Raw genomic sequence first — 27813 nt, 5'->3', positions numbered from 1 at the left:
ACAACAGATGGTTACTAAACTTATGGTAATCAGATTGTAAAGTGTATAAATGTTTAATCATTATACTGTACACTTAAAACTAATGTAATATTATATGTCAATATTATACTTTAATAAAATATATCAGGATAATAATAGTCTGATTGATTGATTGATTATAATATCTACGTGTGCCTTGAGTTGTGATAGAAAATGTATTTCTTGCCGAAACCGGTTTGGCTCAGTGGATAGAGCGTCGGCCTGCGGACTGAAAGGTCCCGAGTTCGATTCCTGTCAAGGGCATGTATCTGGGTTGCGGGCATATCCCCAGTGGGAGATGTGCAGGAGGCAGCTGATTGATGTTTCTCTCTCATCGATGTTTCTATCTCTCTATCTCTCTCCCTTCCTCTCTGTAAAAAATCAATAAAATATATTTTAAAAAAAAGAGAAAAGAAAATGTATTTCTTATTACATGTTACCATCAATAGTTTGAAAGAGCCTGCATTAGAGGAAAACAAAGATACAGAATCAGGTCAATTTCCTTTGGCACATACTGTGGTAAAGGGAAGGTTCTAAAAGAGAATGGATGTTTTTTTCTTTGTTTTGTTTATGTTTACTATCAGTTTTTGTTTGTTTGTTTGTTTTGGTTCAATCTGTACTGAAAAAAATTTCCTGAACTGTTTGACTTTTTTTTTCCAGTAAGTCACCACTTTTCACATGCCTTTGTTGGGTTGTAATTACCTTCCTGTTGCCCAAAGCTAGTATAATAAGTTCTTAGAGCTTAGCAGACATGGGCAGGCTTTCCACTCCCAGTCCACAGTGCCCAGCTTGGCATCTTTTCTTAACCAAAATAAAGGAGTCCTTATCCAAATACTATGTGGTTTACTAGCATCAGTAACCAAGTTTGGGCTAGCTTGAGAGAGCTTATTGGAGCCAGCACTAAATATTATAGTTTCTGTTTTAAAATATCTATAATTTCTTTAGAAGCATATCCTTCTTTTGCCTTCTCAAAAACTATTTGCTGAAAGGGCTTTTTTTCAAAATGCTTACTTAATGTCAACTTCCCATCACTAGATTCCTGAAATGTGATATGAAAATCCAGAATGCAACCCTCAATCTATCATGGTGCCTGATATATAATGACCCTCAGAGGTCAGGTTTTATTGTATTAATCATAGGGGGAAAGGAAGTAGAAAATGCTACTAAGTATAATTTTGTGTCATCATCCCAGATGACTTGCCTTTTTTCCACTTGTACAACTTTTTAAATTTTTTTTGCCAAACCTTTATACAACTATTTTTAAAACTCAAAGCTAATTTTCCACAGTGTCCCCAAAGCTATGGAATTCTTTGTTAATAGTACCTTGGTTTTGTACTTTCTTCCACCTTATACTTGAATGTTCAAAATTGTCATTTAACCCAACCCAAAATGAATGTAAATTTTCAAGACATAAACTATCTCAATATTTATTTGTTTTTCAACATTTATTGACTGAGCAACTGTTCACTTTTCCTGGAAAATAGAATACATTGCAAAGTTAAAGAGAGTTAAGGTGGATGATAGGTATGTAAATAGGTGACAGGCAATAGATAAGCAGTTGAATAAACATTAGAAAATAACAAATAAACAAACACTGCTAACTGTGTTTATTACTTAATCCCCTCAGTGAACCCATGAGAGAGGACCTATTTTTAGTCTCATTTTATAAGGGAGAAAAACTTTGGAGGGAGCAAAAAACTTATATACAGTTATAAAAGCTCTAACTGGTCCTACCAGCACTTGGAACTGGGTCTTAGAATCAGATGCCAAAGTAAAATAAAATAAACTGAATTAAATCAACAAAAATATATTGAGCAGTTACTATGAGCCTGGAGAAGTGAATGTGAATAAAACAGAAACACAGGCCCTGCTCTTAATGAGCTCACATATAATGAATGACTGAGAGGGGTGTGTGTGACATGAGTAAATACTGCAATAAAGGTCTAATCCAAATAATACAGGCATGCAGGGGAGAAAGTAGTCATTGTTTGGGGCAGCCAGGGAAGGCTTCAAAGGGAAGAACTTCACAGGTGAGCCAGTACTTGAGAATCATCAGAGACCAGGGAAGGACAGCAGTGACTCTTACTCCTGTAACATTGCTGAATGTTGGGGAATGGTTGGGGGATAGGCAGCAGAGTGAAGGGAACTCTGGAGTAACAACTGAAATGAGGCAAGAAAAGTAAGTACATGGCAATCAGGATGCAAGGGCTTAGAATTCCACACCAAAGACTGTTAGGAAGGCTTCCCTCAGGTCACTGTGTCTCCAAGCTAATGATCTTTACCTTAGTCTCCCCAACTTGGTTCTTACTGTATATTCCCTGGGAAGCTGTAGGTTTTTTGGGTGGGAGCGTATGTGATCATCTTTGAATTACACTGTAGAAAGCTGCTTAGATGGCAAAGACACTGGAATCAAGGATTCTAGCCAGGTTTTGACTATAATAGGCCCAGAGAGAAGTGTCAAGGACTTAAAAAAAGGAGTGAAGATACAAATGAGGGAATAGATTTGAAAATCATCTGAGTTGGTCCCTGGTAATATATGCATGGTGAGGATGGAGACATTATTATTTAGGCGCTCTAGGTCAAGGCCTATGCTGGACTGGAGAGACTTGCAAAGATAAACAAGGTCATCTGTGGCCTCGGGTAACCCAGACACTCATTTCTCAGGGGATGCAAATTCGGGCAGAACCCAGACAGGTAAGATAAATGTGTAAAGAGACTAGTGTAAGACAGGGCAAATTAGTGGGGCCCAAGCAACCCATAGATGTGTGTCCTGCCTAAGGTATTCAGACTCATAATTGATTAAAAACAAGAAGGCTGGCCTAGCAGCACAGGCTGGGTAGACTCTCCTCAACTAGTGATTTCCAGAATTCCTCTTACAGAAATTCAGTAGATGATTTTGTTGTTAATTATACAGGGAATTCTATATAATAAAACCCTAATATGCAAATTGACTGAACTGCAGAACGACCAGTCTCTATGATGCGCACAGACCACCAGGGGGCAGACGCTCAATGCAGGAGCTGCCCCCTCGTGGCCAGTGCGCTCCCACAGGGGGAGCGCTACTCAGCCAGAAGCAGGGCTCACAGGTGGTGAGCGCAGAGGCGGTGGCGGGAGCCATCTGACCTAAGCCAGCAGGTGGACATCTCCCCGAGGGGTCCCAGACTGCGAGAAGGTGCAGGCTGGGCTGAGGGGTCCCCCACCCAAGTGCACAAATGTCGTGCACTGGGCCTCTAGTATACAATAACAACCAAGTTGGGGAGACTAAGGTAAGGATCATTAGCTTTGAGACACAGTGACCTTGAGGTTCAGAAGAGGGAAGCTGGAAATATGGTTGTGGAGCTCAGTGAAGAAGTTTCAGGAAAGAAGTAAGTGCTTTTTATGGCAGGATTAAGTTTCTGTGTGAAAAAGAGATCACAGATGTTTTAGATTTAGACTGTCTAGTCAGATGGTAATTATACCTTCTTTGTAATCAGTCAGGAAAATCTTCTTAGAGAAAAAGGAATGATTCAGAAACTCTATGAAAATTGAAAGGAAGAAAGCTTGGCAGGTTGGGAAGAGATCCTCTAGCCACTGGGGAGGAAGAGGGTGTGCAGGACCATGCATGATGGTGGAATCACCTTTACTCAAAGGTGCCCCAAAAAACAGAGGGTGTGCATGAACTGGAGGGAAAGGAGAGGAGATGGGAGGACCATGCCCCTGGGCCCTAGATTTCCCATTTCATCTGAGCCACAAGCCAATGTGCACTATCCTTAATGTTTTTCAGGGTGAAGACTCAGATGAAGAAGATCTTTGTATCAGTAACAAATGGACTTTCCAAAGAACCAGTCGGCGGTGGTCTCGTGTGGACAACCTCCACACACTGTTTCCTGGGGGAGACAGAAATGGGTCATCTGGAGACATTAGGATGAGAAACACAACCAGCAGTGAAAGTGTCCTCACAGACCTGAGTGAGCCCGAGGTCTGCTCCATCCACAGCGAGAGCAGTGGTGGGAGTGACGGACGCAGCCACCCCGGCAGCCAGGGCACTGGCCGGGAGGCGTTTGACTCTTCCAGCCAGTACTGCTCTGATAGCCCAGTCATGCTGGATGCCACAGTATTCAGCAGCAGCCTCCCACAGTCCTCCAAAGACGTCCTCAACTACCCTTTCCACCCAAAGAATGAGAAACTCAGTAGACCCAGAGCTAAATCATTTTTGAAACGCATGGAAACACTCCGAGCAAAAGGAACACATGGAAGGCATAAGGGGCAGACAGGTGGCTTGATGATCAGCGGGCCTGTGCTACAGCAGGAGCCAGAGTCCTTTAAGGCCATGCAGTGCATCCAAATACCTAATGGAGATCTCCAGAACTCACTCCTGGTTGCCTACAGTAAAGGGCTTCAATGCTCCAGCAAATGGAGTGGTGAAAGCAGCCCATCAGAAAACAGCAGTAGTGGGCTGAGCACACCTGGCCTGAAGGAACGGAAATGCCAGGAGGCCAACAAGCGTGGGGGCATGTACTTAGAAGACCTGGATGTGCTGGCTGGGACAGCACTGTGGAATGCAGGTGACCAAAACCACACACATGAGTTTCATTCCCAGGAGAACTTGGTAGTACACATTCCCAAGGATCACAAACCAGGAACATTCCCAAAGGCACTGTCCATCGAAAGCCTCTCACCAACAGACAACAGCAATGGGGTGAACTGGAGGACCGGTAGCATCTCCCTGGGTAGACAGCATGGCCCTTGTGCCAGGGAGCCTGGGCTCATTGCCTCCTGCCACAGAGCAAGTCGAGTCAGTATCTATGACAACGTCCCATTGTATGCCAGCACAGGAGACCTTTTGGACTTGGAGAAAGATGACCTCTTACCTCACTTAGAGGACATTCTGCACCACGTCAGTGGCCTCCAAGAGGGAGTGAATGAACTGCAAGCACATGAGGCCTTGGTTGGAAAACCTGGCTTATGTCCCTTTCCATTTCCTAATCAGATAACCCTAGATTTCGAAGGCAATTCTGTTTCTGAAGGTCAGACAACACCCAGTGATGTGGAAAGAGATGGAACATCACTTAATGAGTTGGAGGCCACCGGGATCAAAGAAAGAAGGGATTCTGGTGTAGGGGCCTCTCTGACTAGGCCAAACAGGTTGGTGGCATGAGTTTGTGAAGTGATTTTTAGTCCACTTCTTAATAATTATGGTCTGTGTATTTATTTTTTAAACATGTATAGAGCACTTATTAAATGCCTGACACTGTTAAGTGATGTATGTGGTTAGGAATCATTTGAACAGAAGTATGTCTTCTCTACAGTTAACATGGTGATTAAATCCCTGTTATCTCACTTTTATTTCTCTGAGTGTGCCCTCTAATTCAATCCTAGTTTTATTTTTTTTAAAATGAGCTTATGTGCAAAGGTCTATGTGATGCACCATTCATAATCATTGATAATGGAGGCCCAGTGCCTGTACACAGGTGCTTTCCATGACCTTGCAACAGTATTGATTAAAAAAATCTCTACCACAAATGTTAAACTATTTTTAATTTAATTGTATGAGAAAATTCTGATATCTAAGATGTGTACTTCATAAGTTTAGTTTGGTTTTACAATATCAGTTACAAAGTATATAAAAGCTGTTGTTCAAAGACCACTTCAGAAGTACCCTAGAGCAATGGCCTTGGATGGGCCTAACTGGTAGAAAGAGTAATAATGTGTGTGCTTCTAGTGGAGACAGTGATGTCTCTTGGGACTCACTGATGTGTCATGACATCAGGAGTGCTTTATCTGTGCCTATCAGGCTCCATCTCAACACCAAACGAGAGGTGAGTGCAGGGACAGGGTAGCAATATAAAAATATTCTAGTGCTCCCAAACATTGACATTGAGATCTCTTTTCCTATCCCTCCCCCCTCCCCCCCCCTCTCTCTCTCACACACACACACACACACACACAACAGCTGCTTTCAACATTTGGGAGCAAATTTAGGGATGAACAAGTGAAAATTATTATATAACTTATTTAAACCTCCTAATAAAACAGATAATGACTTTTTTCCAGATTTATCAGACTTGGAAAAAGTAGTTTCTTTGGTCTGTTCTTTGCATTTGTGTCTTCTGTTTTCATTTGCTTGGTGATTTTCTTGGCACTGAACCTATTTTGAGTAACCACTTAAAAATTAGTCACATCCTGTGTTTCTGGATAACATATCCACTTTGTGACTGCCTCTCTGATGGTCTCTCTGGTAAAGGCGACTCCGATGGAACAGTTTCCAGCTCTCCCACCAGCCTCAGCCATCCACGGCATCACCCCACATCAGCAACCAGACTGCTGGCCAGTTGAACCTGCTCCAGCGCTTCTCGCTGCTCCGCCTCACGGCCATCATGGAGAAGCACTCCATGTCCAACAAACACGGCTGGGCATGGTGCGTAGCATGTTCACTCCAGAGAGCATCATTTGGCTAGAGCTAAGCGTGTGATTGCAAAAGCGTTAGTACTTGCTTTCTGATTTCTGTAAACCTGATCATTGCCTTTACTTGCTGACCTCCTGAAAATAATGCCCAGAGTTCTGCCTTACTGTCTGCTTCCTGGGCTGCCTCGGCTGGGAGGGGATGTAGCCTGCAGGAAGCATGGCTTTATTTGTAGCTCTCTGCCAGTGTCCAGGGAAGGCACTCAGGCTCCAACAAGAACAAAAGTCAAGTAGTCAAGTAAAAGCTGATTAATTGTGAGCAGAGTAATTAAAAATAAACTTGCTGTAAAGTAATTCTGGCAGTTTGCAAGGAAACATCTGTTATTTGTACCTTCAGACCAATACAGAGCTCAACACCTAGTCCTAGAGCATTGATTCATTCAAAAGGCATTTCATTCTTCAGGGACATGTCTACTTTTATTTAATTGGCAAAAAAAAAAACAAGAATATGCAGTGAAATGTTTGTAATAAGGACTTGACAAAACATGTGTTGGAACTTAAATGTGGACCTATTTTAGATGATTTGAAAAAATGTTAAATGTGTCACTAATTGTCCTATGGTATATATTATGTATATAGAAGAATTGGCAATGCTTTTATAAAAATAATTTAGAAAGTTATAAGTTGCATGAACAAATTAATGTGCTTGTGTATTAAAATTTCCTTTAAAAAGTACAATTAGTTCTAGAAAATTATAGCCAAGAAATGCTTTTTATCTTCTCTCCCTTCCTTTCGCCCCCAACCCAACTAAGTTAATTCTTCTTGTTGTTGTAGTTTTTAAGTTTCATTTAGTCTTGTTGGGGACTTTTAAGTGTTTATTACTTGAGAGGTGTGTAGTAACAATTAAATTAGAAAGTCGACCACTTGATTTGAAAACAGAGCCATAAATCCATCTGTTAACGTGAATCATGCTGTATAATAGAGTTCTAACATAGGCAAGGGGCACACATTGTCCTTCCATGTACTGTGATTAATTAAGGAGAAATATTGAATTCCCTCATGCCTGTTGGCTATTCCTACAAAAGCTTGGCTTTACCCTCTTGCTTGCTTTCACAGCCTCTCCCAACAGTAGGCCCCAGGAGGCTTGATGACCTGGTTTCTGTGAATTCTAGGTCAGTTCCAAAGTTCATGAAGAGGATGAAAGTTCCTGATTACAAAGACAAGACTGTCTTTGGCGTTCCTCTTATAGTTCACGTCCAGAGAACGGGACAGCCCCTGCCTCAGAGTATTCAGCAAGCACTCAGATATCTTCGCAGCAACTGCCTTGACCAGGTATGGTTGGAAATCCAAAACACAGGCTTGGATTTATGAAATGCCAGACAGAGTCATTGTCCAGCATCAGACAAAAATGAGCTTCACCGAAAATAAAAGGCATTGTGATCTTTATAGGTCAACTAGAGGCCCGGTGCATGAATTCATGCTCCGGTGGGGTCCCTAGGCCTGGCCTGCGATCTGGGCCAGCTGGCCAGGGGGAGGAACTGTGGGAAGTTGGCCGTCAGTGGAAAATTGGCTGTGGGAGCGCACTGCCCCCTAGTGGTCAGTGCACATCATAGCAGCTGGTCTACCGGTCGTTCGGTCATTCGGACTTTCAGTCACTTAGGCTTTTATATATACAAATATTTAATTTGACCAGGCTATATTTCGTCAAGCTGTTTGAGCATGTTTTCTCATTGGCACCTTGAATGACTCCCTGGAGTGACTGCAGAAAGTTAATGTCAATAGTTTTCAGCTGTGGTGGCTAATTTGTGTTCCCTAGAAATTATATACTGCATTTCCTTTTTAATTATTGTCCTAATGCCACCATTGATTTCATAGCATTTCTTTTAGCCCTGTTATCTTTCTTTTAAAAGAATTAATTTTTATATTTTCTTTCATTAATTCTTTTTTTTTTTTTTTTGAAGCAGCATTATGACCAGGAAAACTTAAAGGAAAGACAAATTTATTTACAACTGTTTAAAATATGCAAGTAAATTATGAAAACAAATATCAGCTAAATCAAATATGCCCTCATCTTGTAGAGTTGATTTAAAAGCTCAAGCTAAACAAAATATTTGGAGATCATTTTCTGTCTCCAGGACTGTTTGGGGACCACCACATGGTAGACCATGATTGGGCCCAAAGTGCTACCCATCCTATAAATTTCTAGACCAAGTCTTTTTTTCTCCAAATTAATACCCATTAGTTTCTTAGACATTCTTTCCAAAATAAAAGCCATCTTATCACTTGATAAATTGCAACCTTGAGCAGTGGGAATATTTTTAGACAACTATTCAATATGGCTTTTGTTCATTATACTCTTTAACGCCATGTGAAGAAACCAAAGATTATTTGTAATTTTTATTGATTTACCCCTGGACTTGGGCTCAGTGGACAGGAATGAGCCAAGCTACAAGAATTCAAAGATTCTGGCTATTTATGCTTATATCAACCCTAATACCAAGATCAAAGTTACTAGTAGAATCAGGATGGTCTCTTGAAGAATCAGATACCAATTTTCAGTGCAGCAGAATAGTAGTAACTTCTCTGTTTGATGCCAGCTTTGAATTAATTAAATGTATGATCTCCATTTCCCTTCCCACTCCTAATTTTCTCTTCTATTTTCTTTAATTTAATTGCATTTTATTGTATTTTATAGATCATTGTAAGTAGCCTGGAGTTCTTTCTTGAGCAAGATTAGGTATAAATGAATGAATTGTAATACGTCTGCTCTCCTCATCACATAGACTGGGAACCTGTCAGCCATGGCCCCTATAGATTCTGAATAACATGTAGCACCAGTATCACTACTATTATTGGTCCAGTCTGCTGTTTGAAGCAAAAGACATGAATAGAGAGAAGTATAGTGGGCACCAAAACCTCCTCAATCCCTACTCACTGTCTATTCCCACTTTCCATATCAAGCCATAACTACTTTTTAATTATAGAAGAATGTATGTCTCTCCCCTTCATCATCAGAGTGTGAAAGCACCCAAACCTCTGCTCCCTGTGAATAATGAAGTGGTAACAGGAAAAGGGCCAGGGAAAACTAGAGAAATATAATGAAGAATCAAAGAAAACTACAGTCAAGAGGAAGACTGTCCTGGAGACTTCAGAAAGAATAAGAGCAAATAAAAGCAAATGAATCCGAAAAGAAAGAAGGGGCAAAGAGTCACAAGGAAAAAGCAGACATAACACTAAATGAATGTTCTTTCTTCACCAACAGCACCTCCTTTGAACTGAAAATATTAAGGTCGCCCAGGAGCTTGAGATCTCAGCCCCAGGGTCATGAAAGACTAGAACATCTCAGAATATGCTTCCTCTAAATCACAGGTGGCTGGCCGTCATGGTGCCTCCCTCTATGTGGTCCCCTCATACCACATCCAGGACACCCCAAGGCTTTGCCCTTACCCACAGGGAGGGAGGCTTCCTGCCCTGAGTTGGGCCCCCTCCCTTGAAGCTAAGCATTCATCTCAAACACAAGCATTCATGGTAAACAGTGAAAGACAGGGTCCTGAAACATTGCCAACGTTTCATCTCCTACACTCCTAAGTGCAGAGCAGTTTATATATGACCAAACACAGTGTATCATTTTGGCCCTTGCATCTGGCTTCGGATGAAATAAGGGAGTTTAGCCTTCAATTATGAACCATTAGTATTCAGACATAGCAGTGTGTGAGAGGAGCCTTGCTTTGTTGGCTGAGCTTTTATTTCTGCCCTAAATCAACTGTACAAAGAAGTGTAGATTCTCCCAGGCTCCTGATAAACATGAGGTCTCTGCAGGAGAGGCTAACCCCGCAGTGCTTAAAATCAAAACCACAGCATACCACCCTTACGACCCTATCTTCTGAATAAAACCAACCTTTCTTCATTAGCTGAGCACATTTCTTAAGAAGAGGAAATGGAAGTCCTGATAAACATCATTAGCACAAACAGGATGCCAACAAGGAGACCTAATATTATTTAGATGAAATTTGAATTCTGATGCAATGTTTGTGCCCAACTTCTAATGGAGAAGTAAATTTTAAAGGCCAAAGATGCTGTGAAGATTCTTCATACTCAGTACAAGTGTCCTCTACCTGCTGCCTGTTCATCACACTCCCTGTTGCCTACCCCAGATGAGATGAGTGAGGATCTGGGGCCTGTCTTTTTCAATTGTACCTTGTGTGCTTGCTTTTTCATAGCTGAGTTGTTAACTGGAAGACAAAAGAGAGATGAATAAAAAAACTAGTCCAAAGAAGCACTCATCATTCATCCTTATAAAATAAGAGCTCATGTGCAAGGGAGATGCATATAAAATTAATTTGCATTGCTGACCACTATTCTTCCCTTTTTAGGGAGGGTTTAAAGTGGGTGGGAGCATGACAATGTGAAATTCCTTGTTTATAAGTTAAGAATTTCAAAATAGTGACAACAGAGTATTAAACCAAGTGTGAGGCCCTGGTCGCCTGTCTACCAGTGACAGACATGGAGCAAATGAAAGACACTGTGCACTCCTTGAGTCTTCCTCTTAAGAAGCTAAGGGATCTGGGGTGGCCTCCTTCAGTGGGAATGACATGGTGCTCTTAGAGGCAACAGATTTTAAATTGTTTCTTCAGTTCTCCATTTTGTATTTAGAAAAAAATTTTAGCCCAAAAGACCAATTTTATCACTGCTCTGAAAACTTTTGGCGGAAGAAATGAGTACTGGCACTCACTCATGCCGCCACCCAAGGTTATTCCATGAAGGCTGTTAGAAGCTTTCTCTGGTCTAAGGATCTCTCCACCATTAAAGGAAACTTCTACTTACTGTGTGCAGCGAGTTTTCCACTGAAAATAACAGAAGTTCCCAAATGGCTAAAGCAGCAGGAAATTCATGAGCCTCACATAAGGAGTCAGGAAGTGGGATGGTTCCTGGGTTAGTTCTTCCATCAGCTCAAAGACATTTTTAAAGACTGGGGTTCTTTCCACCTTTCCCTTCTGCATCCTCAACTACGACATAGGGAATCTGATCTGATTTCAGACCACCTTTTCTTTATTACAGTTAGAAAAGAAATGTCCTTCTGTGCTTCTAACAAAATCCACAGAACCCACAGATATTTTCCACACCCTTTGGAAGCTGAGGGTGGGGTGGAAAGGTTTTTGTCAGAATTTGAGGAAGAACAAATAAATATGTGACAACTCTCTGGACAGCCTGTGAGACCTAAGTCAGAACAAGCAGCTCTGAGCCCACAGCTGGAGTGCTGCAGAGATGTCTAAAATAATTAAAATAACAATATTTGATGAAACTGGAAAGAAAGTTGGAAACAGAACAGTACAAAGAAAACATTGCTGAGATGTGTGTACATGCACACCAGTGTGCACCAGAAACCACACCAGGAAGATGAAGTGGACAAAAGAGGAACCGCGTTCAGCAATTTTCACACAAACACTTGTCTACTTTATTCTCTTTATACCAGTAAATCCTGATCAATTTTTCTCTGCTGTTAAAAATAGTAAACCGGAATTCTCAGACTGAGTAAACACCAACTCACCTGAAGATAATGTGACTCACACTTAAGAATTCACTTTATGAGCACTTGGATTCTGAGGATTCCTGTGCAACACAGCCCTTCGCACAGTCCTGGGCCTCCTTCCAGAATTAGAAAAGTTGAGATGTAAACAAATTCAGGCTGGATCTCACTTCAGGGAGCACTCAGTTGACATCCTGAAGTTTTCTTCTGACAGTACATGCTTTCTTCTCATGCACTTTGATGAAATTTGGAGTAGTTGCCAGAGGGTTCTTTAGATTCTTCTTGGAGAGTCACCCAAGTATGGCCAAGTGTTGCATTTCCTAGACATGGCAAACTTTAAGGATAAAAATTAAAGTAGTTAATATTTTAAGTGACATGCCTGAATAGCCTCATCTGTGGAATTAGGGTGATAAGCCTTGGAATGCAAAGACGTATTACTCAGAATCCTGTTTTTATTTCCACAAAAAGTAGCAGGGTATAATTCCCCTGTGATCCACTCAGCTGACATATACAAAAACCTCAGTATTCTCTGATTGCTTAGAATTCTTCCCTTGTTGTTACTGCAATTTTAAAGAATTAGGGCTGCTCTCTATTTATAGCAGCAACCAAGAGAGCTCTCCTCAGACCCTGAACTTGGGTTGAGGCCTGCCTGGTACACAGAGCAGTGGTGAGGTGACTGGCACATTTCTCCAGGTCTAGAGATGACGGGCCAATGCTTACTTGCCACCTGGAAATGTTTCCATCTTGCTTTCAAAAGTGGGCCAACCTGTAAGTCCTTGGGGAGTGAGAAAAGTAGAGAATGAGGTTTGCAGGACTGAGTTTTGAGCAACTCAGTGTCTTACAGGCATTTAAAAATAGCAAACATACTAATTCACTGTAAACCAGGGGTCCCAGGGAAGCTCAGAATGTGCAGAGTCTACAGGGCCCACAGTGTAACCTGCAGGAACCTCCCGCCTCATAGGTCTCTGCTCCACCTCCCTCATCCCTATCAGGGCCTTCATTTCTTTCATGCCTTATTGCTGCATTTCTTTGTCAACTGGGGTAAGAGTCTAAAGCTTAGGGATGAAAGAGGCATAAGACAATGTCTTGAAGTCTGAAGAAAAGCCACCCAGGAATCATTCTCACTAGATCCAGAGCTTATGCACATAATAATTAACCAGGCAGACTGGTAAGTGCCAGTCATCACCTGAAAAACATGCATAGCCAGTGTTACAAAAATTCCGAAAAAGGAAAAGCATCATAAGACTCTGAAATAAAAATACACGCTTATCATTACTATAAACCTCACCCCCAAAAGGAGCACTGATATGGCTGTTTATCTGGGATCCACCAAACCTTCCATTGACCAAACTTTCTCAAACCCGCACTTAAGTCAATACTGGGGGGCGGGAAATTTTGTCTGGTCTGCTCACTAATGAACTGTAAATATGCCTGATATAATAGTGGGTATTTAACCACTACCTGTTGAATAAATGAATAAAATAATAACATCTATTGTGTTCTAAGAAGTTACAAAGCACAGACACATATATATTCTCATTTAGTCTCCTCAATAGCCCTGTGAGGTGGGGTATTATTATTCTTATCTTCATTTTTTAGGAGAGGAATCAGTATTCAACTGCTATCCAAAGTAGATAAACTAGTCATTTACAGTTTACTTATTTGGATGCAATTGCTATTTATCCAGGCTTGATTCCACACCTTCTCATCACTACCAAGGTGTTGTCTTAGGAAGAGAATGTCTGGGCAAACATAGCCTCACTAACATGTCCCTGTGACTTGTTTCAGGTGGGCCTTTTTCGAAAATCTGGTGTGAAATCTAGAATCCAGGCCTTACGTCAAATGAACGAGAAATCCCCTGAGAACCTCAGCTATGAGGACCAGTCCGCTTATGATGTGGCAGATATGGTGAAACAGTTCTTCCGGGACCTCCCTGAGCCTCTTTTCACCAACAAGCTCAGGGAAACCTTTCTCCACATATATCAGTGTAAGTAGAAATAATGTAGATTGGTGTTCTCATGTGTACCCATCCATTGGAATACATGAACTCATAAAGAAATATATAAAAGTTATCATTCTACACTCCTCTCCAGAAGTAACTTTGTTCACAGTTTGATATATAAATCTCCAGGCCATATTTTTTGCATCAAAATTTTCCTTTTTAGTGTAGTTTGGCCTAAGATCTGAAACTAACTTTCAGTGTACTTTCAACAAATTTAAAATGAAAAGGGAACACAATAGAATTTATTGTGTATATAGGTGTTTTTAAAAACCCATTTAATTTTCTAAAATTCAGCGCTTCCTTGGGATATATGAAAGTTAAGGCCAAAAGCGTTAAAATTACTGGAAATAAAAGGCAAATATATGGTAATACAGTGTTTTGTAAGGGTGAACGGTAAGCAAATCAAATCAAGCTGTATGCTTAATTCAACTAATTTATGTTTTCACTTGAAATTTTTAAAAATATATTTTTACTAATTTCAGAGAGGAAGGGGAAGGGAAAGAAAGATAGAAACACCAAAGATGAGAGAGAATCATTAGTCAGCTGCCTCCTGCATGCCCTCTACCGGGATTGAGCCCACAACCCTGGCATGTGCCCTGACCAGGAATTAAACCATAACCTGGTTCATAGATTGATGTTCAACCACTGAGCCACTCTGGCCGAGCTGGAATTTTTTAAGTGATGATAAATTGATAATTCTCAACTAAGCCTCTAAAATAATCATGAAAATAACTGTTTTTATTAAAAGACATATCCTGCTAAAGCTAATTATAAAAGAGGATATTAGTAATGAATATGGATTCTTTCTAGATATCATAATGTTATCATTATAATTATTTTGATGGCTTATTCTCAATTCCTTAGGGAAAAAAATTATTTGTCCCATGGACTTTGACTTTTCAGAAAAATATGCCTGAAGTAGACCTCAACATGGAATTGATCCCATTTGAAGATGATCCCTACTATAGAGAAATAAGTACTAAATGTGTTTAAGGAGTATACAATATTTGAAATTCAAAAAGGTTTATAACAAGTAGCATTTGTAAAAACAGGATAGAGTGGTGATCCACTAAATAAATATTACTTTGTCAAAGTGAATAGGTTAAATTAATGATACATGTTGTTAGAACCCCAAAATAGGGAGTTCATGATGTTGTTGCCATAAGAGGTTGAACTGCATTTTTCAATTAAGTCTCCCTTATGGCTTGGAAATATGATATATGAATATTTCCATTTAATCAGTTTTTAGAGTAAGGTTAACACTAGATTATTTCCAAGAGAGCAATGTCTTTGACCCTTTTTGAGACTCAACAGCAAGAAACCAGATCAAAGCAAGGCTTATATTAACTGAAAAGACATTTACAAAGGGTTGTTTATGTACAGAGCACCATGCTGAGTACTGCAGAGCATACAGTTGGGGAAGACTTAATCTCATCTCCTAAGGATCTTGCAACAGAGGGGAATAAGACACACATAAATAATTGCATTACAGCAATATTAGAGAAATTTCATATAAGTTTACAGAGAAAACCCAAGGATGACAACTGGAGGTTGAGATATGTAAGGAACACATGCTGAGTGAAGCAAATAGCATGACCATGTGGCCGGAGATGACATGTTCTGGCATCAATGGTAAATGTACAATGCTGTATCAAATTACACTGAAAATTAGACTGAGTATGGGCATTGAATATTAGGGCAAAGAATTATACTTGATCCATTAAGCATTGGGGAAGCCTGGGGTGTTGATAGTAGGCTCTTAGTTGTAAAGTCATAACCAAAATTCCCAAAGTTGTTTAAACAATAAGAACATTATATGCCCCAGCTGGTGTGGCTCAGTTGATTTGGCATCATCTCATGCACTGAAGGGTTGCCAGTTCAATTCTGGGTGAGCAAACATGCCTGGATTGCAGCCTTGATTCCCAGTGGGGGGTGGGCAGGAGGCAGCAGATAGATGTTCCATTCTCATGTCAATGTGTGTCTCTCTCTCCCACTCTCTCCTCTCTAAAAAAAAAAAAAAAAACACAATAAAAATAGTTTTTAAAAAACAATGGGGACATTATGTAATGCACATAACAAAAAAATATGGAATTGAATAATTTCATGATCAGTGGTGCCAAGGCTGAAAGTCGGCCTCTCTTGATGATCCCCATTAAGTCCCTTAAAGTGCCACAACTTAGAATTATCATGTCTTCCCAAAATCACATTCAAAGGTAAGAAGAGGACAGAGGGCTTCTCCTTTGGCATATATCTCTTTTTATCAGAGAGAGAAATTTACAGAAGCTCCCAACATTTTCCTTGGTCCCACAGGCCAGAAATGGTTTACACATTCCCCCCTAGATCCACCCTAGATATGAGGGAAGGGTCCAGCTTCTCAGAGCTCTTTACAGCCCACACCTTCACAGAACGTATTATTTTCTTCTAGAAAAAGGAGAGAGTAGATATTGAGTAGGCCACCACCTTGTGCCTGCCATAAGGGCCCATGTCTATCAGAACTGTGTTTGGACCCATGAATCTGGATGTGTAAACAATAGATATTGGACCAGATGAGAATAGAGGGTTAGGAAGCCTTAATTGAGGCTCTGAATTACCTGTAGTGATTTCCAGGAGTGAGACTGGAAATAACCTTCATGGAGGAGACCAAGTTTACTAACTATTGTTGAGTTAGGGAGGAACAATTCTTTCTCCCATTCTCTAGAGCAGTTCTAGTTTTAGCTGTGTTACTTTTCAGATTTTCATCAAATGATTAATTAGAGATTGGATGATTAGTGAAAATATTTGAAACCCACTAGTCTATGAGAGAGGAGAATAGAGGGTCAAAGACAACCCTTAAGCTTGATGACTGGAAGAACAGAGAAAGGAAGGAGGCAGAGCTACTGACTGGAGGATAAGTAGGACAGAATTGTTTAGAATTGACTGGATGTTGATTTTAAGGTGCTGCTAGCCATCCACATGGTCACAAGTTATCAGCATTTAGGAATGAATATCCAAAATGCTCTCATGAGAGTCAAGAAAGATGCAGAAACTTCCAGAGTGTCATGTGTAACAGAAAAGTGAAAAAGGATGGTACCCAAAACAAATGTGGAATTTTGGGATTAATAGTTGACCTTTGCAAGTAATTTTAGTAGAAAATAATAGATAGAAGTTATTTTCTGAGATATAAAGGAGCAAGTGAGTAGAAAAAAAGTTGAAACATGTAGCCATGACAGATGCTGGCATGAAAGAGAAGGTTAGCAATCTAAAGTTAAACAATGTCTCTACAAAGCATCTTACCTGAAGTAGCATACTTAAAAGCAGTTCAGATTGAGGGGGAGAAAATGGTGGCTGAATAGGCAAACCTTTCTTGCACCTCTCCCAGGACCAGACTGGAAATAAAACTAAAGTGGGGAACATACACTCGGAATTACAAACTGAGGTCCAGCTGAGAAGGAGACTTATATCAAGGAAGGAAAGAAAACACCTAGGGACCAGTAGGAAAGGAGAGGTCAAGAGAGGAGCTGACCCAGCTTCCAGGGGTGGCAGGCCGAGAGAGAGAAGGGATCTCTTGGCTACAGGAAAGTCTGTTCCCTCAGAAGACAGAGACCTGGAACCTATTCTGGGCTCCACAACCCAGAGCACCAGAGCCAAGATCAGTGGCCCACATAACATCGAGCCATGAAAGGTGGCAGGACTGCTGGCCACCTTGGAGTCTGAAGCTGGTAGACCACAGCATGCTGGAGAGAAAGCCTCAGTTTCAGGGTGTTTTTTTTTGTTTTATTTTTAAATCCAGATCACAGGAGTTTCATTTGCAGCTACTCACCCAAGGCTTTGGTGAAGGGAGGGAGATGCAGACTTGAGGTGCCTAAGGAAAGGCTGGGGTGGGAAGCATTGCAGGGAGACATGGAAAAGCAGCAGCCAGGAGTCCTGTATTTGGTCATACACCTCCAAAAAGAAAAGGGCCATTTTTCCTGAGAGGAGCTAGCCACTCCCAGTAGCCATAGCACAGGAAAAGAAAAAAGAAAACACTCATGCTAGGAGATACAGCCTGCCCCACCCCCAAGGAGCCCTGCATGCCACACCCTACATTTTAACCTTTTCAGAGGAAACAAAAGCAGAGGCCAAGCCTATGTGTTTGAACAGTTTCAGGAGCCCTCAGTAACTGGATTGGGGGAGGAGTCATCTGCCCCATTATCCCAGGAAACTGGTGCTTTCCCTATATGAGAGAACTGACGGAAACTCCAGGTTTCCAGCTGATCCCGCTGGACTGCATACAAGGATCTCTGTCCAGCTGAGGGCAGAGTAATATTTTGGGCCACTCTAAGAGCTCTGGGACAGGAAACACATCCATCACTTTCCCTGAAATCTGAACAAGCACCTACATCTCACGGGAGACCCAGTAGTCTAGACTCATGATTCTGCCTAAAGCCCTTTCAGAAATAGTCTTTTGAGTAATTAAGATTGACAGCTGGCTGGCAAGCAAAGGCACGCAGAAGCAGAGCCTGGGGACATGGGGAAGCTTACTAACCCAGCCCTGGGCCCCATGCTGCTAATGAACCTGATTTAGAGGGCAGATTGGTCCCTCCCATGTGCAGCCAAGTCCTGTAGAGACAGACACAAACTGTGGGTCACTTGGAGCTTCCAGCAGGTTGCTGAAAGCCAAAATAGGACAGTTTCTGACAGTGGCTAGCACCTATGTACCTCTTGGGAAACCAAGAATTGGCAGACAGAACAGTTAGCCACAGTCACCAGAAGAGCAGGACCCAAAAGGAGCTTCCAGGAGGCACTAAACTCAGTAAGACAAATGCCACTTCACTTTTTTGTCTTCTTTTCTTTTTCTATTTTTTCTCTTCCTGCTCTTTTTTCTTTTTTATTTATTTTTTTCATCTATCTGATTTATTAATTTGTTATGTTGTTAGTCTCTATTTTTTCTATCATGTATCCAATTTTTCTCTTCCCCAGTGCTACTCAGTATTTACTTTGCCTTTTTCTCCTGCTTTCTCATCATTTTTTCCTTTTCTTATTTTGGGCCTATCTAGTTTCTCCTCTATTTTTCCTCTCAATTTTTTCTTCCTCTTTTATTTTAAAACATTTCGCTTCCCCTATTCCTCTACCATTTACTCTTATTGCCTTTATTTCATCTCTGCGCCTTAATATTCCATCACCCCCTTTTCCTTTTGTTTTGTTCTCTCCTCATACTTTTTTCTTTCTTTTCCTCCATCATTCTTGCTCTCTTTTCTTTTTCCTAATTCTCTGGTGGTTGCTTTTATTGTTGCTGTAGGGGTCTTAGGTATGTTTCAATTATTTTCTTTCGTGTTTTGTTGTGTTGTATTTTGTTGTGTTTGGTCAGCACCTCCACAACAGCTCACCATGTGGTCAGGGGTGAGCCTCAGAGTCAGCCAGCTTGAAATGAGATCCCATTCATTAACAGGACAACAACATTAAAGATGCAATTATAACAGAAGAACCCAAATAACTCAACAAGGGGCTTTCCTAGCCCACCCAGTCTAAGAGATCAAAGAAACTGCACCACTGGGTCCCTCAAAAGACCTACTACATAAGACCACACCACAAAGTCTGGGAAGCATAGTAGTTCTATCTAATACATATAAACAAATGCAAGGGAGAGCAAAAATAGAGACAAAGAAACAACACCCAAATGAAAGAAAAGGAGGAATCTTCAGAAAAGGAACTAAATGAAATGAAGACAAGCCATTTGTTAAAAGAATTCACAGTAATGGTTTTAAGGGTGCTCAAATAACTTGGTGAGAACTACAAGCAACTTAATGAGATTTATAAGGAGCTGAATGGGAACATCAATATGAATAAGAATCAAGAGGAAATGAAGAATGACATAGCAGAAATAAAAAACACCCCGGAAGCATTCAATAGGCTAGAACAGTGGTCGGCAAATCGCAGCTTGTGAGCCACATGCGGCTCTTTGGCCCCCTGAGTGTGACTCTTCCACAAAATACCACGTGCGGGCGCGCACATACAGTGTGATTGAAACTTCGTGGCCCATGCACAGAAGTCTGTTTTCAGCCTGGGCAAGTCTATTTTGAAGAAGTGGCATTAGAAGAAGTGCGGGGGGGGGGGGGGGCGTCGGTCTGTCGGGCGACGGGAGACGCAAGACGCAGTGCAGGTGGGCTGTGGGATATGCAGAGCGGGGGAGTTATGTTATTTTGAGGTACATTCACTGAGGTCGACCCCTTCCAACTCTCCCATCCACACCCGTCTATCTGAAATGAGTATACAAGACAAGTGCGGATGGGAGAGTTGGAAGGGGTTGACCTCAGTGAACGTACTTCAATCAGATTGAGGACATTTTTAGCAAAGGCCAGTTTAGGAGTACCCTAATTAAGTTAATAACAATGTACCTACCTGTATAGTTTAAGTTTAAAACATTTGGCTCTCAAAAGTAATTTCAATCGTTGTACTGTTGATATTTGGCTCTGGTGACTAATGAGATTGCTGACCACTGGGCTAGAAGAAGCTGAGGACTGAATCAGTGAATTAGAAAACAAGGTATAAAAACACACCCATTAAGAGCAGCAAATGGAAAAAAAATTTAAAAGTAGGAGGAGTGTCTAAGGGAGCTTTGGAACAACATGAAACTTCACAACCTTCATATCATACAGGTGTTAGAAGGAGATGAATCCAAGCCAGGAATGGAGTACCTGTTTGAATAAACAATGGCAGTGAATTAACCTAACCTGCTGAAGGAAAAAGTAACTCAAGTTTAGGAAGCAGAGAGAGTCCCAATCAAGATGAATCCCAAAAGTCCCACACCTTGGCACATGACAAGTAAAATAGCAAACATTAAAGACAGAGAAAGAATCTAAAATGATACAACAGAAAGAAAGTTACCTACAAGGGAGCTCTCATTAGACTTCCAGCTGATTTTCCAGTAGAAACACTTAAAGCCAGAAGGGAGTGGCATGAAGTATAAAAAGTAATGAAAACCAAGGGAATGAACCCTGGAACCCTAGCCTACTATATCCAGCAAGACTATCATTCAAAATGTAGGTGAAATAAAGAGCTTCACAGACACACACACACACACACACACACACACACACACAAAGCCTAAATGAGTTTATTACCACCAAGCCAGCACTGCAAAAAATGCTAATGGGATTGTTGTAAGAAAAGATATAAAGAGAAGAATACAAATATAAAGAAGAAGACTTGCAACAAATTAGCACCTATCCATAATAACCTTAAATGTAAATGGTTTAAATGCTCCAGTCAAAAGACATAGGGTAGATAGACAGAATTTGGGTCCCCACTGCAGACACCACCCTGGAATGCACAGCAAGGCAAAAGCCAGCAGGACCCCAAGTGCCTGCAATTGGCACATGCAGGACGATCTCTGTAGGGAAGGGAGCACAGCTCAGAACAGGGACAATCAAGGCATGAGACTGAAGGCAGACCCAGCCTCTGGGCTAAGGAGTCCCTTACCACTGGACTACTAGGGGCTTTATCCTCTCAGACCTCAATCAGGATACCCAGGGCCAGAAAGAGACAGTGATTCACATTCACCTGCATTAGAGAAGCTCCTAGAAGGCCCAGGATAGACACAGCAAGGGACCAGATTCAACAACATCAGATCAAAATCCAATGAGCCCCCCAAATATAGGGCCCAAAGCACCTGTATAACAGCTGGCATGAAAACATTGGAGTTGAACCTCACTGGCAGCAAGTTGGAGAGGAGATCCCTCCCATGAATGGGACATCAACAATCAAGTCCCAATTACAAAAGGAGAGCTCAAATAACACACACAAAGGGCATTCCTAGAGCACCCAGCTCAGGTGAACAAAGAGATTGCACCACTGGACACCTCAACACTTTTTAGATAAGGCCATCCCACAAAGATTGGAAGGCCTAACAGTTCTATCTAATACATAGAAGCAAATGCAAAGAGACAGTTAAAATAGGGAGACAAAGAAAGAAACCCCAAGTAAGAGAAAAGAAGGAATCTCCAGAAAAAGAACTAAATGAAATGGAGGCAAGCAACCTATCAGACATAGAGTTCAAAGCAATTGGTTATAAAGATGCTTAAGGAACTTAGTGAAAATTACAACAGCAAATAAAGAAAAATAGAGGCGGAGAAACTAAGATGTCGGCATAGATAAACACTGGGAAATTGCTGCCTCCCACAACAACTTCAAAAATACAACAAAAAGACAAAACGGACATCATCCAGAACTACAGGAAGGCTGGCTGAGTGGAAATTCTACAACTAGAAGGAAAGAAAAGCACACTGAGAGCCAGAGGAGCTGCGGAAGTAAAGCACAGAGGTACGGAGGCTCGCCCACGTGGAAAGGGGCTGGCACCTGAGGACGCGGCTGTCCTTTTGAATCGGGAGGGAGTCACAAGCTCCCGACTGCTTTGAACTCCAGTTCCAGGAAGTCTCTGGGGACCCAGGACTCATACGGGGAGAAACTGGACTGTCTGGCAGTGGGCAGAACTTGGAACTTGAGGGCGGCTTTCCCTCAGAGGTGCTTGCAGCAATTACTGGGACACTGAGACGCACGGCCCCTTTGGGCAGGGCTGAGAATCCGCCATAGCTGCTTGCTCCGCCCTTTGATTCCCTGAGACCCCGCCCCACCCAGGCTGTGGCAGAGGCTTTTGCATATGAATGCCCTGGCCCTTTGCAATCTGAAAATTACCTAACTGCAGCTAGGCCAGACAGACCCAGAACTTCCAAGAGAAGGCCCAAGCCCCATAGCGGCTTGCATTTCTTCACAGCTGGGCCTCATCAGGGAACCTCCAACTCCAAAAAAAGGAAGGAGAATCTGCAGTTCTCTTCGTAGCTCCTGCTGTGTAACCTCAGGCAGAGGCTAAATTAGCACCTCCTTAGATCCAAGAGCCAGTGTACCCAGTGGTCAGAGGGGGACCATCCAGATTACAACTCCTCAGATCCATAAGGGACACACTCAGGGTGCAGACTCAGTGAGCACCAAAACCCCACTGAAGCAAGTCTTGCCCCAGAAGGGTGTCTTCAGCACAGAAATTCTCCCACTGCAGACACAGCTGATTCTCACTGCCAATTGGCCTGGAGGTCAATTCCTCCCAGTGGTCCTACAACAATCAAGGCATAACTACAATAAGACTGTGCAAAAAGCCCACAAGGGGGTACACCAAGAGTGTCCACCTAAGGTAACTGGGGAGGCTGAGCCACTGGGCCCTGCAGGACACTTAACACACAAAACCACTCTACCAACACAGGGAAGCATAAAAAATGCAGAGACAAAGAAACAGGTCACAAATGACAGAAATGGAGGAAAGGAAACGACTGGATATAGAGTTCAAGGCCACATTTATAAGGTTTTTCAAGAATTTTATGGAAACCGCCGATAAATTTAGTGAGACCCTGGAGGATATGAAAAAAGACCAACTAGAAATTAAGCATACACTGACTGAAATAAAGAATAATATACAGAGATCCAACAGCAGTCAAGAGGATCCCAAGAATCAAGTCAAAGATTTGAAATACGAAGAAACAAAAAATACCCAACCGAAAAAGAAAAAAGATTCCAAAAATATGAAGATAGTGTAAGGAGCCTCTGGGACAACTTAAAGCGTACCAACATCAGAATTATAGGGGTACCAGAAGAAGAGAGAGGGCAAGATATTGAAAAACTATTTGAAGAAATAATGACAGAAAACTTCCCCCACCTGGTGAAAGAAATAGACTTACAAGTCCAGGAAGTGCAGAGATCCCCAAACAAAAGGAACTCAAAGAGGACCACACCAAGACACATCATCATTAAAATGCCAAGAGCAAAAGACAAAGAGAGAATCTTAAAAGCAGCAAGAGAAAGACAGTCAGTTACATACAAGGGAGTACCCATACGACTGTCAGCTGATTTCTCAACAGAAACTATGCAAGCCATAAGGGAGTGGCAAGAAATATTCAAAGTGATGAATGCCAAGAACCTACAACCAAGATTACTTTATCCAGCAAAGCTATCATTCAGAATAGAAGGTCAGATAAAGAGCTTCACAGATAAGAAAAAGCTAAAGGAGTTCATCACCACCAAACCAGCATTATATGAAATGCTGAAAGGTATTCTTTAAGAAGTGGAAGAAGAAAAAGGAACTCTTACCATTTGCCACAGCATGGATGGAACTGGAGAGCAGATAAATACCACATGATCTCACTCATTTGTGGAATATAATGAACAACATAAACTGATGAACAAGGACTGAACCAGAGATGGAGAGGCATTGACTGGACTGTCGGGCCTTGGAGGGAAGGTAGGGGAGGGTGGGGGTAAGGGTGAAAGATCCACCAAAGGACTTATATGCAAGCATATAGGCCTAACCAATGGACATGGGCAACGGGGGGGTGAGGGCATGAGCGGGGGGGGGGGGGGTAGAGGGTAACGTGGGGATAAGGACACATATGTAATACCTTAATCAATAAAAAAAAAAAAAAAAAATAGAGGCCATGAACAAGAACCAGACAAAAATGTAAAATGATACATCCCACATCAAGAAGACACTAGAAGGTATTAAAAGTAGATTGGATGAAGCAGAGGACCAAATCAGTGATTTGGAAGACAAGGTACAAATAAACACCCAGTCATAGATGAAAATAGAAAAAGTAATTTAAAAGTATGAAGATAGCTTAAGGGATCTCAGGAACAACATCAAATGTATGAGCTAACGCATTATAGATATACCAGAAGAGGAAGAGGCTGAGCAAGGAACAGAGAACCTGTTTAAAGAAATAATGACAGAAAACTCCCCCAACCTGGTGAAGGAAAATATCACACAAGTTCAGGGGCACAGAAAGTCCCAGTCAAGATGAACCCAAAGAGACTCACACCTAGACACATCATAATTAAAAGGGAAAACGTTAAAAACAAAGAAAGAGATGAACATAGATGCTAAAAATCTTCCACAAAATTCTAGCAAATCAGATTCACCATTACATTAGAGAGATCATACACCATGACCAAGGGGGACTTATTCTGGGGATTCAAAAATGGTAAAATTACCACAAATCAATAAATATGATATATCACATAAACAAATTGAGAGAAAAAAATCACATAATCATATCAATCGATGCAGAAACAGCATTTGACAAAACCAACACCCTTTCTTAATAAAGACTCTCAGCAAAGTGGGAATAGAGGGATCATACCTCAACATAATAAAAGCCTTATATGACAAATCTACAGTCAACATCATACTCAGTCGGTAAAAACTAAACTCATTTCCCCTAAGAATAGGGATGCCCACTTTCACCACTCCTGTTTGTGCCAGCACTGGAAGTGCTAGCCATAGCAATAAGAGAAGAAGAAGAAATAAAAGGCATCCAAATTGGAAAAGAAGAAGCATAACTGTCCTTATTCTCAGATGACATTATATTAAACATAGAAAAACCCCAAAGACTCCATCAAAAAACTACTAGACCTAATAAATGAATTCAGCAATGTAGCAGGATACAAAATTAACACCCAGAAATCCTTGGCCTTTTTATACACCAACAATGAATTCACAGGAAGTGGAAGTAATAAAACAATCTCATTTACCACTGCACCAAAAAAAAATTAAGATACCTAGGAATAAACTTAAGTAAGGAGGTAAAATACCTGTACTCAGGAAACTACAGGACATTGAAAAAAAAACAGAGGAAGACATAAACAAGTGGAAGAATATACCATGTTCATGGATTGGTAGAATCAACATCATTAAAATGGTCATACTACCCAAAGCAATCTACAGACTCAATGCAATCCCCATTAAAATACCAACAGCATATTTCAAAGATCTAGAACAAACTCCAAAAATTCATCTGGAATAAAAAAGACTCTGAATAGCCACAGCAATCCCGAGGAAGAAAAACAAAGTTGGAGGAATCACAATACCAGATATCAAGCTACATTACCAAGCCACGGTTCTCAAAACTGCCTGGTACTGGCACAAAAACCAGACATATAGACCAATGGAACAGAACAGAGAACCCAGAAATTGACCCAAGCCATTATGTTCAGTTAATATTTGACAAAGGAGGCAAGAGCATACAATGGAGTCAAGACAGTCTCTTCAATAAATGGTGCTGGGAAATTTGATTAGATACATGCAAAAAAATGAAACAAGATCACCAACTTATACCATATACAAAAACAAGCTCATAATGGCTAAAGGACTTAAATGTAAGATGGGAAACCATAAAAACCCTACAAGACTCCATAGGCAGCAAAATTGCAGAAATATGTCATAGCAATATTTTTACTGGTACAGCTCCTAGGGCAATGGAGACTAAGGATAAAATAAATGGGACTACATCAAAATAAAAAAGCTTCTGCATGGCAAAAGACACCATCAACAAGACAACAAGGAAGCCCACTTCATGGGAGAACATATTTGCCAATGTTATCACCAATAAGGGTTTAATCTCCAACATTCATAGGGAACTCATACAACTTAACAAAAGGAAGATGAATAATACAATCAAAAAATGGGCAAAGGACGTAAGTAGACACTTTTCAAAAGAGGACATTCAGAAAGCCAAGAGACATATGAAAACATGCTCAAAGTCACTAATCATCTGAGAGATGCAAATCATAACAACAATGAGATACCATCTCACACCTGTCAGAATGGCTATCATCAACAAATCAACAAACGACAAATGCTGGAGAGGATGCGGAAAAAAAGGAACCCTCCTGCACTACTGGTGGGAATGCAGACTGGTGCAGCCGCTATGGAAGACAATATGGAGTTTTCTCAAAAAGTTAAAAATGGAACTCCCATTTGACCTAGTGATCCCACTTCTAGGAATATATCCCAAGAAACCAGAAACACCAATCAAAAAGGATCTATGCATCCCTATGATCATAGCAGCACAATTTACCATATTTAAGATTTGGAAACAGCCTAAGTGCCCATCAGCAGATGAATGAATTAGAAAACTATGGTACATCTACACAATGGAATACTATGCTGCTGTGGAAAAGAAGGAATTCTTACCATTTGCAACCGCATGGATGGAACTGGAGAGCATTATGCTAAGTGAAATAAGCCAGTCAATGAAAGAAAAATACCACGTGATCTCATTCATTTGTGGATAATAAAGACTATTATACACTGATGAACAAAAATACATACAGAGGCAGAGCAGCATCGAACAAACTGTCAAACTACAGCGGGAAGGCCGGGGAGGGTTGGGGTGGTGGTGGTAAGAGATCAACCGAAGGACTTGTATGCATGCATATAAGCATAACCAATGGACACAAGAAAATGGAGGGTAGGGAAGGCCGGGGGAAGGTCAAGGGGAAAAAAAGGAGACATATGTAATACTCTTTGTAATACTTTAAGCAATAAAACAAACAAAAAAATACAGTTCCTCATAAGAAAAATATTTGCAAATCAATAAACGTGATACATCACATAAAAAAAGTAGAAGACAAAAATCACATAATCATATCATTGAGGGAGAAAAAGCATTCCATACAATCCAACACTCTGTTTTAATAAAATCTCTTAGCAAAGTGGGAATAGAGGGATCATACCCTCCACTTGTTCCCTAAGAACAAGACAAGACAGGGATGTCTACTTTCACCACTGTTATTCAACCATTGTACTGGAAGTCCTAGCCACAGCAATCAGACAAGAAGAAGAGGTAAATGGTACCCAAATTAGCAAGGAGGAAGTAAAACTCTCATTATTTGCAGATGGCATGATATTGTACATTAAAAAAAAACACACTAAAGACCCCACCAATAATCTATTAGATTTAATAAATGAATTTGACAATGTAGCAGAATACAAAATTAAAAACCAGAAATCAAGGGCATTTTTATACACCAATAATGAATTCTCAGAAAGAGAATCTAAAAAAACAATTCCACTTACCATTGTGACAAAAATTTAAGATACTAAGGAATA

The 27813-nt window shown here is 41.0% G+C and overlaps 1 protein-coding gene across 3 annotated transcripts in view; it reads left to right on the top strand.

The window, feature by feature from the left end:
* The window catches only part of STARD13 (StAR related lipid transfer domain containing 13), a 234079-nt gene that overhangs the window by 189950 nt on the left and 16316 nt on the right, over positions 1-27813 (top strand). For all 3 annotated transcript variants that reach the window (XM_036299160.1, XM_036299161.1, XM_036299159.1), the window contains exons 5-8: positions 3782-5142; positions 6242-6415; positions 7572-7731; positions 13715-13913. In XM_036299160.1, the coding sequence (XP_036155053.1) occupies positions 3782-5142; positions 6242-6415; positions 7572-7731; positions 13715-13913 (1894 nt within the window). The remainder of the gene's footprint in view (positions 1-3781; positions 5143-6241; positions 6416-7571; positions 7732-13714; positions 13914-27813) is intronic.

This window comes from Myotis myotis, unplaced genomic scaffold (genome assembly GCF_014108235.1).
Source record: "Myotis myotis isolate mMyoMyo1 unplaced genomic scaffold, mMyoMyo1.p scaffold_m19_p_3, whole genome shotgun sequence".
Taxonomy (NCBI): domain Eukaryota; kingdom Metazoa; phylum Chordata; class Mammalia; order Chiroptera; family Vespertilionidae; genus Myotis; species Myotis myotis.
Note: the sequence above shows the minus strand (reverse complement) of the source record. Positions and strands in the feature narration are given on the sequence as shown.